The following is a 12641-nucleotide window of genomic DNA, read 5'->3' on the forward strand; positions in this document are numbered from 1 at the left end:
AATGAGTGGGTCTATATCAAACTAAAAGGCTTCTTTGTAAGCACAGCAAAAGAAACTGACAACAGAACAAAGAGGCAGCCAACCAGATGGGGGATGATATTTGCAAACAGTAGCTCCTACAAAGGTTTAAGTTTCTAAATATGTAAAGAACTCATAAATCTCAACACCAAACAAACAAACAACCCAATCAAAAAGTGGGCAGAGGACCTAAAAATCCACCTCTCCCACAAAGACATGTGAACAGCCAGTAGATATGTGAAAAAATGTTCAACCTCACTGGCAATTACAGAAATGCAAATCAAATCTACAATGAGATACCACCTCACACCTGTTAAGGTGGTCATTTTCAACAAGACAAAAAATAACAAATGTTGGAGAGGTTGTAGGAAAAAAGGAATAATAAGGCATGAGCGCTTAAGGACAAAAAAAAATGTTTTCCTAACACTTTTGTGAAAAATATGATAGAAAGTCAATAAGAATTAGTTTTATTGAGCGCCTAGCTAGAAAACCATAAATTTTTTAGCATATCCAATAAACATGGTTTCATAAATTTTCCAAACAATGTTTATGTAGCTCAAGGGAAAAAGTGAAAAACAGCAATGAAAATAATAAGGCAAAATGGAAACAGTAAAATACAATGAATTGTATGATTTTTTTCACCTATCCGCCCTAGTACACAGGAGAGTAATCCTTACATATGGAGGGTAGCAATCAATGTCAGGTAAGCTTAAGAAAGGAAGAATGAAAGAAAAAAAGGAAAGAATGAAATGGAGACATAACATTAACAGTAATTAACAAGAGTACTTTGAATATATTCAAAATAACCTTTGGCTTCAACACCAATCTGGCCTTAGGTGACATAATCACATACCAAGCATGCACTATTAGGACTTGCCTCATTTCCAGCTCTCCTTTTTTTCTCCTCCTCACTACTAACTGCATTTGACATCCCAATTATAGGCCTAGGACTATACTAGGCTCTAGGACAGTGGAGAAAAGATAGTTTCTTCAATAAATGGTGCTGGGAAAACTGGAAAGCCACATGCAAACAAATGAAACTGGATTACAGTTTGTCTCCATGTACAAAAACTAATTCAAAATGGATAGAATACCCAAAGGTAAGACTAGAAACAATAACTTACATAGAAGAAAATATAGGTACCAAACTTATGGACTTTGGTAGTAGCTATAATTATTGAATACTAGTTATACTGAGCTCGGTGTGTCAGCATTTTGAAAAACCCTAACTTAACTCTGGTGCCGTGTCACATATAGAAATTTTTTGATATTTGCAACCATAGTAAAACAAAGATTTATATTTTTGATATTTGTTTTATATATTTAAATGCCATTTAACAAAGAAAAATCAACCCAAAAAAAATGAGTTTGCGTGTCACCTCTGACACGCGTGTCATAGGTTCGCCATCACTGCTCTAGGACCACACCTGACATTAGTTAAAGGAGATTTAAGAAGCAGTGCTTTAATTCTTGGAAGACTGTATCTAGTTCTTCTGGTAATTCATCCCAGTCTGATCTCCACTCTTAAAAATAGCTTCATATTCCAGTTTGGAGCTCTACCTTCTCTTTCTTGACTATTTACACATACCCTCAATGCTCCAAACATTTCAATCCAGCCTCTGAGTCCAAATTTCTATGGTTGAAGACCTGTTCCCTGATGATATGCTGTGTGATGACAACTAACCTGTGTTTCTAACTTATGAAATATTTTCAGTACTTAAGACTTTCTCATTGCCATGATCTGCTTATCTGTGCATTAGGATACCCTGATGCCAGATACTTAACTGAATTGAAGGCAACTATGTCTTGTTCATCTCTGTAAACTCAAAGTCTAGCACAGTGTCTCATACTATATTCTTTGTATTTTGAAAATCTGATTAGATATCCTTCCTTGGCCTGCAGAAGATGCACCCATCCCCACAACTGGCACATCTAGCTCCAGGTCCAGGTCTTTCCCAATCTGCCAGGCCAACATAAATCATGGAAGTTACAAAGCTCTAAGTCAGCGGTTCTCAACCTGTGGGTCGCGACCCCTTTGGCAGTTGAACGACCCTTTCACAGGGGTCGCCTAAGACCATCCTGCGTATCAGATATTTACATTACGATTCATAAAAGTAGCAACATTACAGTTATGAAGTAGCAACGAAAATAATTTTATGGTTGGGTCACAACATGAGGAACTGTATTTAAAGGGCCAGAAGGTTGAAAACCACTGCTCTAAGTAATCAGTAGACAAATATATTTCTGAAATAGTTAATGATATCCTGTAACAAAATATGTATGATAATCTTTTAAGGTCTTTAAGTAAACAGTAGTCAACTACCTTTTTTAAAAATATGTTTATACTGACTTCAGAGAGAGGAAGAGGGAGAGAGAAACATCAATGATGAGAGAGAATCATTGATCAGCTGCCTCCTGCATGTGCCCTACTGGGGATTGAACTCACAACACAGACATGTGCCCTGACTGGGAATCAAACTGTAACCTCCTGGTTCATAGGTCAATGCTGAACCACTTAGCAACACCGGCCAGACAGTAGTCAACTATCTTTATGAAACACTTAAATGCTAGCCTGTGCAGAACTATGATGAATTAAGTTGAATTTCTACTTCTCTTCCAGGACTATGAATTTGTAACATATAATCTAAATGACATATATTCTTTTGAAAGAAAATCTGAAGTATTTAGTCAAATAAACAACTCTTCAAAGTAAACAAAACTTCAAAGAAAATATCTATAATTACAACCCTTAATCACATATTTTCTCCTAAACTTGTCATTAAACTTGAAAAGCAACAAAAAACCATCATAGGTAATCTGGGTACACACTTATCCTTCTTATTTGTCCTTCCTTTTCTTTGTCTTTTCACGAGCCAATACCACACCCCATATGTACATGTTATATGACATCAAAAGAAAGAAATGTCCCAAACTGCTTGGAGAAGTATGAATAGTTCTATCCTCCAATACGTTCTTATTTTTTACCTTTTAGGATTTTGTCTTGATAAAAAATATATATTTCTGAACATTTTCCAGGGTAGATGGAAAGGCAAGAGATAACTCAGAAAGTGAAAAATGACCATTTCATTCAAGTACTTGTTCTTACTCAATCCTTGTCAAAAAAATGTATACCTTAAAATTTAGTCTGCCTCAAAGGAAAATATTACAGATGGTTAGTAGCAGATAACTTTGTTCAGGAGTTCTAATGATATATTATCTTTCAGAACAGAGTGCAAAAACTAAAGAGTAAGTAATAGAATTAATAGTCTCCCAAATTCTCTCTCTTTTGGGGAATTTATTAATTACTGTGAAGTGTAAAAATCAGGAAACTATCCATTTGGCTTTGTCCTGTATGATGGAACTCTTAGATATCCTGACCTAAACAGACAAGAAATCACACCACTGTATCTATTTCTCTATTACTGAGCATGACAACATTTGCTGCCTTTGAAAAACAGATGAATCACAAGACCTTATCAAGTTGTTTCAAATGCAGATAACAGGAAGCCATGTTCCTCTTCAGCTTGGCGAATTCCATATCCATTTGATCAGATTCATAAATTCTCAGAGAATAACAATACCAGTGTAGGGCATCATTGTAATTGTGCACCTAAAGTTTAAAAAGAAATAACAAAATTACATGGCTATCTCTACATATGACTCTAATTTTTCCAAGTCACCTCTAGAAACAAACAGAAAAATAATATTGGTTTTTTAGGCAACCAAAACACAATACTCCCTCTATTTGAGTTCTAAATTAATCAGTATAAGTTACAGATAAATTGGCAATCAATATTCTCTCTTCTTCCCTCACATTAGACATCTCACAGAAACAATCAATGAAATAAAGGATAATCTATGGAATGGGAGAAAATATTTTCAAACCACATATTCAATAGGGGGGTTAATATTTGAAAATATACACAGAACTCCTACAACACAATAGCAAAAAAAAAAAAAATAATGGGTAGAGGATCTGAATAGACATTTTTCTAAAGACAACTTACAAATGGCCAACAGGTACATGAAAAGGTACTCAACATTAATAATAACCAAAGAAACACAAATCAAAACCAGAATAAGATATCACCTCATACCTGTTAAAATGGCTAGCATCAAAAAGATAAAAGATAACAAATGCTAGTGAGGATGTGGAGAAAATGAAAACTTTATACACTGTTAGTGGGAATGTAAACTGGTACGACCACTTACGGAAAACAGTATGGAGGTTTCTCAATAAGTTAAAAATTGAACTGCCATGTGATCCAGCAATCCCACTTCTGGGTATACAGCCAAAGGAAATGAAATCATTATCTCAAAGAGATATTTGTATTGCCGTGTTCATTGCAGCATTATTCACAATAGCCAATGTATTGAAACAACGAAGGTATTTGTTTACTAATGAATATATAAAGAAAATACAGTATATGTATTCAATGGAGTATTATTCAGCTATAAAAAAGAGAGAAATCCTGCCATTTGCGATAACATGAATGAACCAGGAGGATATAATGCTGAGTGAAATAAGCTAGAAAAAGATAAACAGTGTATGGTATCACTTATGTGTGGAATCGAACTTATGGTAATGAAGAATAGACTAGAGGTTAAAGGCATTGGGGGATGGAGAAAATGGGGAGAGGTTGGTTAAAGGGTACAAACTTTCAGTTCTAAACTGAAAAAGGTTCTGAAAATCTAATGTATAACATGGTGACTATAGTTCATAATACTGAATTGTATGATTGAATTTTACTAAGAGAGTAGACCTGAAGTGATCTCACAAAAAAAGTTAAATATGTGTTCATTAAATCAATTGTTAGAATTTTTATGATGTACATGTATATCAAATAAAGTTATTACATTGTACACTTTAATTATAACTGTCAAGAAAATAAAAAAAATTCACACATGGGTTGAAGAGCCTGAGATGGTGGTGAACCATGCTAGAAAACTCTAAATAAAATTTAAAAGTTGTTAAAACAAGGATAAAATTGTTTTCAAGAGAACAACCATAATTCACTATGCTAACACAGCTATTTTCTTTTTCTACATTCCACTTTAACTTTATCCTTTTGTATTCTTATATAGTTGTAATCATAGTGTATATTATAATTTCATGTTATATTCTTTCCATTTAAATTTGTTTTGTAAATATTAATCTATATTGCTATTTAGTCTTCACAGTTATCAATTTAAAGAATACAAAACATTCAATTAAATTTTAATGTTTGCTATTTAATTTCTAGGTTATTCACTATTATAATTAAACTAGAGGCCCGGTGTACAAAAATTTGTGCACTCGGGGGGGAGGGGGAGTCCCTCAGCCCGGCCTGTGCCCTCTCGCAGTCTGGGACCCCTCAGGAGATAACGACCTGCTGGCTTAGGCCTGCTCCCGGGTGGCAGAGGGCAGGCCCAATCCCTAGGTGCAGCCCCTGGTCGGGCTCAGAGCAGGGCCAATTGGGGAGTTGGGGCGCTGCCCCCTGTCATGCACAGAGCAGGGCGGATTGGGAGGTTGCGATGCCACCCTTAGTTCACGCTCAGGGTAGGACCGATTAGGGGATTGTGGCACCACCCCCTGTCACACTAAAGGCAGGGTCGATGGGGAGGTTGTGGCCCCACCCCCTGTCACTCACAGAGTAGGGCCAATAGGGGAGTTGGGGCACCGCCCCCTGTCACACACAGAGCAGGGCAGATCAGGGGGTTGGGGCACCGCCACTCTCACACTCAGGGTAGGGCCGATGGGGAGGTTATGGCTCTACCCCATCACACACAGAGCAGGGCTGATCAGGGAGTTGGGGCACCGCCACTGTCACACACAGAGCCGCAGGGCGATCAGGGGGTTGGGGAGCTCCCCCCTATCAGGCACAGAGCAGGGCTGATCAGGGGGTTGGGGTGCCTTCCCCTGTCACGGACAGAGCAGGGTGGATAGGGAGATTGTGGCCCTGCCCCCTGTCACACACAGAGCCGCAGGGCGATCAGGGGGTTTGGGCGCTGCCCCCTGTCACACTGATCCCGGTGATGGGAGGCATATTACCCTTTTACTATATAGGATAGAGGCCTGGTGTACGGGTGGGGGCTGGCTGGTTTGCCCTGAAGGGTGTCCTGGGTCAGGGTGGGGGTCCCCACTGGGGTGCTTAGCCAGTCTGGATGAGGGCATGATGGCTGTTTGCAGCTGGTCACACACCCTTCAGGGTGGGGTCCCCACTGGGGTGCGTGGCCAGTCTGGGTGAGGGGCTGAGGGCTGTTTTCAGGCTGGCGGGTGACTGAAACTCCCAACCGCTCCTTTTTTTCTTTTTTTATTCTGGGCCAGCTTTAGCTTTGAGGCTTGGCTCCAGCTCTTAGGCCTCCGCTGCTGAAAGCAGGTTTCTGGCCTTTGTTTACCTTCTGTATTTGAAACAATGTTGCGATCCTGCTGGCTGAATTCCAGCGGACTAATGCAGGTTTCTGGGGTTTTGTTTAGCTTCTATATTTGTAACATAGTTGCTTAGAGTTGCAGCTCAGAGGCCTGCAGCTACAGGCGGGGAACGTTGGAGTCCTCTGTCACTGAAGCAAGCAAGCCTCATGTTAGTTTCAAGCTGCCTGGCTGCCGGCCGCCATCTTGGCTGGCAGTTAATTTGCATATTGCCCTGATTAGCCAATGGAAAGGGTAGAGGTCGTACGCTAATTACCATGTTTCTCTTTTATTAGATAGGATAACAAGCTAATGGGAAAAAACTTACAGAAATAATCTGGATGACTTTTTTAAGCTAAGAAAATTCAGGTTGCTCATGCACACCAAGGTAAGATATAAATGAGTCCCTTGTACCCTATCAAGAAGCTTCACGTTTTTCAAGGAATAACAGGAGTCAGTCACTAGGACCTAAAAGGAATAAGACACACTCTTCAACTAGAAATAACTGTGCTGAGCAAGTACAACACTACCTTTGACTATCCTATCTAATAAAGAGGGAATATGCTAATTGACCCTCATGCTGTCACAAAGATGGCGGCACCCACAGACAATAAGAAGAGAATATGCTAATTGACTGCTCTGCCCTCAAAGATGGCAGCACCCACAGCCAATGAGGGAATATGCTAATTAATGGCCACACCCTCAAAGATGGTGGCACCCACAGCCAATAAGGAGGGAATATGCTAATTGACTGCCATGCCCTCAAAGATGGCAGTGCCCACAGCCACAAGATGGCAGCGCCCAGTCCCCTCAGCCCCACGCACCTGCCTCTGGAGACCCCCAGTCCCCTTAGCCCCCCAGCCACCCAGCATCAGCCCGAGGCACAGGCAAGCCTCAGACGGTGGCTGCCCAGCTGCCCAGGGCTGCCCAAGGCTCAGGTAACCAGGGCCGTCGAGGCTTGTGCTGCCAGCAGTGGTAGCAGCAGAGGTGTGATGGGGTGTTGCCTCCCCCTGGTCACCGGGTCCCTTCCTGTCCCTGAGGGCTCCTGGACTGTGAGAGGAGGCAGGCCAGGCTGAGGGACCCCCCCTCCAGTGCATGAATTTTCATGCACTGGGCCTCTAGTTTAGAATTAAGATTATATTCTTTTCCAGTTGATGGAAGTGGGAGTTTAAAAAATTATTCTGTAAGACTGGAAAATGATGGAAAAGAAAAAGACTCAATAGGAGAAGGAATTCTGAAGTACTTTTTCTTCAACTCAGTAAAGACATACAGGCCCTCTAAAAAAAACCAATAATACTATTCTATTTGCAGTAGCTAAACTTAAGGTATAAAGCAAGACATTTTGATATACATTGTGAAATGTTCACCACAATCAAGCTAATTAACATATACATCATTTCACCTAGTTACCCTTTTTTTGTGGTGAGAACACTTAAGATTTACTCTCTTAGCATGTTTCAATTATATAACACATTATTATAACTACAGACACCATACATTGTATTAGGTCTCTACAACTTTTTCACTGAATAAGTTAAAGTTTGTATTACTGGACCAACATATCCCCAATTTCCCCAAGCACCAAACCCTGGTAACCACCATTCTACTTTGTTTCTATGAATTCGACTTTTTAAAATTCCACATATACCCCTGGGCAGTGTGCTCAGTGGTTAGAGCATTGGCCAATGCACTGAAGGGTCAAGGGTTCGATTCTCACTCAAGGACACATACCTGGGCTGCTGGTTCAATCACTAGCCCAGTTGGGGCATTCGGGAAACAACCGGTCTCTTCTCTCTCTCTCTCTCTCTCTCTCTCTCTCTCTCTCTCTCTCTCTCCCTCTCTCTCTCTCTCTCCTCTCTCTCTCCCTTCCCCCTTCCAATCTCTCTAAAAGTCAATGGAATAAATATCCTCAGGAGAGGATTAACAAAAAAAGAACAAAATAAATTTAATACCACATATACCATATCATGTAATATTTGTCTATGTCTGGCTTATTTCACTTAGCATAACGTCTTCCAGGTTCATCCATGTTGTCACAAATGGTAGGTTTTCTTGTAGATCATTTTGGGTAGTATGGTCATTTTAACAATATTAATTTTTCCAATCCCTTAACATGGGATCTTTCCACTTTTTGTGCCTTCTTCAACTTCTCTCATCAATTTCTTATAGTTTTCAATGTACAGATGTTTCATACTCTTGGTTAAATATATTTCAAAATATTTTATTGTTTTAGATGCTATTATAAATGGGATTGTTTACTTAGTTTCTTTTTTGGATAATTTACTGTTAGAGTATAGAAACAAAATTGATTTTTGTATGTTGATTTTGTATCATGTAACTTTACTAATTTGTACATCTGTTGTAACAGGGTGTTTTTTTGTGTGTGCAATCTTAAGGTTTTCTATATATATGATTATGTCATCTGCAAATAGAGACAATTCTACTTCTTCCTTTCCAATTTGGATGCCTAATTGCTCTAGTTAGAATGTTTAGTACTTTGTTCAATAGAGTGGTGAGGATAAGCACGCTTGTCTGGCTCCATGATGTTAGCTATGGGCTTGTCATATATGACCTTTATTTTGTTGAGGTACATTCATTTTACACCTAATTTATTGAAAGTTTTCATCATGAAAGAACGTTGTATTTTGTTAAATGTTTTTTTCTTGCCCTAACTGGTTTGGCTCAGTGGATAGAGCATTGGCCTGAGGACTCAAGGTTCCCAGGTTCAATTCTGGTCAAGGGCATGTATGTTGGTTGTGGGCACATCCCCAGTAGGGGGTGTGCAGGAGGCAGCTGATTGATGTTTCTCTCTTATCGATGTTTCTAACTCTCTATCCCTCTCCCTTCCTCTCTGTGAAAAATCAATAAAATATACTTTTTTAAAAATGTTTTTTTCTTCACCTATAGAAATGACATTTTTAATCATTCTGTCAGATGTGATGTATCTTATTTATTGATTTGCATAAGTTGTACCATCCTTGCATTTCAGGGACAAATCCTACTTGACTGTTGTGTATGAACTTTTTAATGTGCTGTTGAATTCAGTTTGCTAGTATTTTGGTGAGGAGGTGTATTAACTGGAAGTGTACCAGTTAATAATGCAGATTGTGTAATCAAAGAAAACAATAATTTCAAGAGAAACATCAAAAGTGCTTTATCCAAAGTAATGTCCATTGCTAGTTACACATTTCCCCCATCTTTCAGGTAATTTGTGGATACTGTCCCAATAGAACTTTTCTTGTTTTGAGGCAAACCATTCAGAGACCCAATTTTCCACTTCTTTGTATGTTTTGAAGTGCTGCTCAGAAAGTGCGTGTGCCATTGATCAGAACAAGTGGTAATCTGAAGGAGCAAGGTCTGGGGAATACGGTGGGTGGGTTAATACTTCCCAGGCAAGATCTTTTAACGTGTCTTTAACTGGTTTTGAAGTGTGTGGTGGTGCATTATTATGAAGCAAAATTACTTTGCCGTGGGTTCTGGCCCATTCTGGTTGTTTCACGATCAAAGCAGGTTTGTGTCAAGATTAACTTTTCACCTGTTGATGTCCATTGCTCCAGCACCATTAGTTGAAAAGACCATTCTTCTTCTACTGAATACTTTTTGTAGCTGGATATTTGTAAACAAGGATCTGAAGTCTTGCCAAGAAGAAGTGAATGTTCTATCAGGAACACAGCGTGACTTGCCACGCTGGGTCAAGATTGCACACAATCTTGAGTTCCAGGAACATTTACCTCCCTGAGAAAGGCTAAGATTAAATAGTCGTGGATGTAGAGCAGAAAGGGAGGGCACAGCTGCAAGTTTTCTTCAATACGCTATTGTAATAATATAGCACAAAACAAGATTTAGTTGATTAACTGCTGACGCACTAACCTTGTGCCAAACCCCAATAAAAGCGATGGTGAGAGTGCAGAGTTTGCTACGTGCCTGAGCGAGCTGTAGCCCTCTGTCTGGCATCAATCATCCTGTGTGCTCGTCTTACCTCTGTGTCTTCGGTTCATTAAACATCCCTCAACAACTTTTATGCACTTTGTTGAAAATCAGTGCATATTTGTATGGGATTATTTTGGGGTTCTTTATTATGTTCAATTGATCTTTCTGACAATACCACACAGTCTAGATATATATTGTAGCTATATAATAAGGTGATGTGGTTCCTTCTACTATATACCTCTTTCTCAGAATTGTTTTACCTACACATTTTCATTCCTCTATTTTTATGTGTAAATTATAGAATAATCTTATCTCTATATTTTTCTCATGCTTTTGCTTGTATTCTATTTGTATCTTCATCTGTAAAGTATGTTTTTTAAGCCATACATAAAATTGGCCTTGCTTTTTCATTTAATTTGACAATGTCTGCCTTTTCACTGGTATATTAAAATTGTTTTCATTCAATGTGATTTTGCATATGCTGAGAATTCAAAATATCTTATTTGTTTTCTATTTGTCCCATCTAAATTTATTCCTTCTTTCCTCTTTTTATGCCTTCTTTTAGCTTATTAAATATTTCTATAACTTTATTTTGTTATAGATTATAGATTTTGCTTTCAATACTTTTGGATATATATCCAGAACATGAATCACTAGATTATATGGTAATTCTATTTTGTAATTTTTTGAGGAATCACCATACTGTTTTCTATAGTAACATTCTACTTTACATTCCTACAAACTACTTTAATTTTTAAACAATATTTTTGCTGAGTATAGAATTCTAGTTTGATAGTTTTTTCTTTAGTTATTTTTAAATTGTTGCTCCACTGTGTGCTTGCTTACACTGCTTCTACTGAGGACTCTGATATTCTGCTTAATTTGTTCCTCTGTATGTAGGGTGCCTGTTTTCTCTGGCTGCTTTTAAAATATTCTCTTTATTACTGGTTTTGAGCAATTTGATTATGTGCATTGGTGTAGTTTTGTGTTTCTTGTGTTTAGGGTTTGCCACACTTTCTGATTATGTGTGTTTAGAGTATTTCTTAAGTTTTAAAAGTTTTCAACCATTAATTTTCAAATATATTTATTCTCTCTCCTCATTTGAGGATTCCAATTACCTCTATATTAAGCTACCTGAAGAATTTCTGTAGCTCACTGATGTTCTTTCAATATTTTTTAGTTTTGTTTTTTTCCCCTGTGTGGTTCATTCTGGATAGCTTTCATTGGTATGCCTTCAAGATCACTACTCTTGTCTTCTGTAATGTCTAATCTGATGTTGGTATTATCCAATATGTTGTTTTCCTCCTAGACATAGTTTTTATCTTTAGAATTTGGATTTTTTTATATCTCCCATGCCTCTACTTAACTTTTTGAATATATGGAATATAATTATAAGAGCTGTTTTAATGTCCTCTGTTAATTTCTGTGTCAGTTTAAGTTGATTGTATATTCTTTTTAATATAGGTTGTGTTTTCCTACATCTTGAATGCTTGGTAATTTATTACTGGATGATGAACATTGTGAACTTTAACTTCTTGTGTGCACGATAGGTTTGTATTCCGATAAATATTTTTACCTCTACTCTGGGAAGCAATGAAGTTCCTTGGGATCAATTTGATACTTTCAGGTCATACTTTTCTGATTTTTAGGTAGTTCTCAAGTAGTACTCAGTGTAGGATTCCCATTACTGAGACAAAAAACACTCTTCTGAGTTCTCTACCCAGTGCTCCATGAATTAGAGCAAGCATGTCAAACGTGCTTGAATTAGAGGTTTTCTAGTCTGGCTGGTATGAACAGGTTCTATTTCCAGAACTATGTGAGTCCTAGGCATTGTTACCTAGGCATTATTTTATTTTATTAAAGAACAGTTTATTGCTTTTTAGAGAGAGAGAAAGGAAAAAGAAACATTGATGTGTAGCGTGACATCAGTTGCCTCTTGCATGCCTCCAACAGGGGTTCAAGCCCGCAACCCGGGCTTATACCCTGACCGGAAAGCAAATTAGCAACCTTTCGGTGCATGGGACAATGCCCAACCAAGTGATCCAAACCAGCCAGGGAACATCTAATAATTTTAGATGGTTATTCCCCTTACTTAGATATTTTCATTCCATACTGTCCTGATAGTACTCTGCTAAACATTGGAGGAGGACTCTCTGATTGCTGGGGTTCTCTTTATGTGCTATATTGTGATCCCTGGTATTCTGTTCTATAAACTTTAGCTGCTTTGGTCTCCCAGATTCTCAGCTCCATCTCCTCGAATTAGAAAGCCTGCTAGGATCCACTTCAGTTCCTCTTCCTATACTAC

General features: G+C 38.4%; 1 protein-coding gene across 1 annotated transcript in view; it reads right to left on the reverse strand.

Annotated features, from left to right (window-relative positions):
• The window catches only part of TEX11 (testis expressed 11), a gene marked incomplete at both ends in the record, with an annotated part of 435711 nt that overhangs the window by 160871 nt on the left and 262199 nt on the right, over positions 1–12641 (reverse strand). The window contains one exon of the mRNA XM_081081640.1: positions 3491–3628. Within this exon, the coding sequence (XP_080937766.1) occupies positions 3491–3628 (138 nt within the window). The remainder of the gene's footprint in view (positions 1–3490; positions 3629–12641) is intronic.

The sequence above is a fragment of the Myotis nattereri genome, assembly GCF_964212035.1.
Source record: "Myotis nattereri genome assembly, chromosome: X".
Lineage (NCBI taxonomy): Eukaryota > Metazoa > Chordata > Mammalia > Chiroptera > Vespertilionidae > Myotis > Myotis nattereri.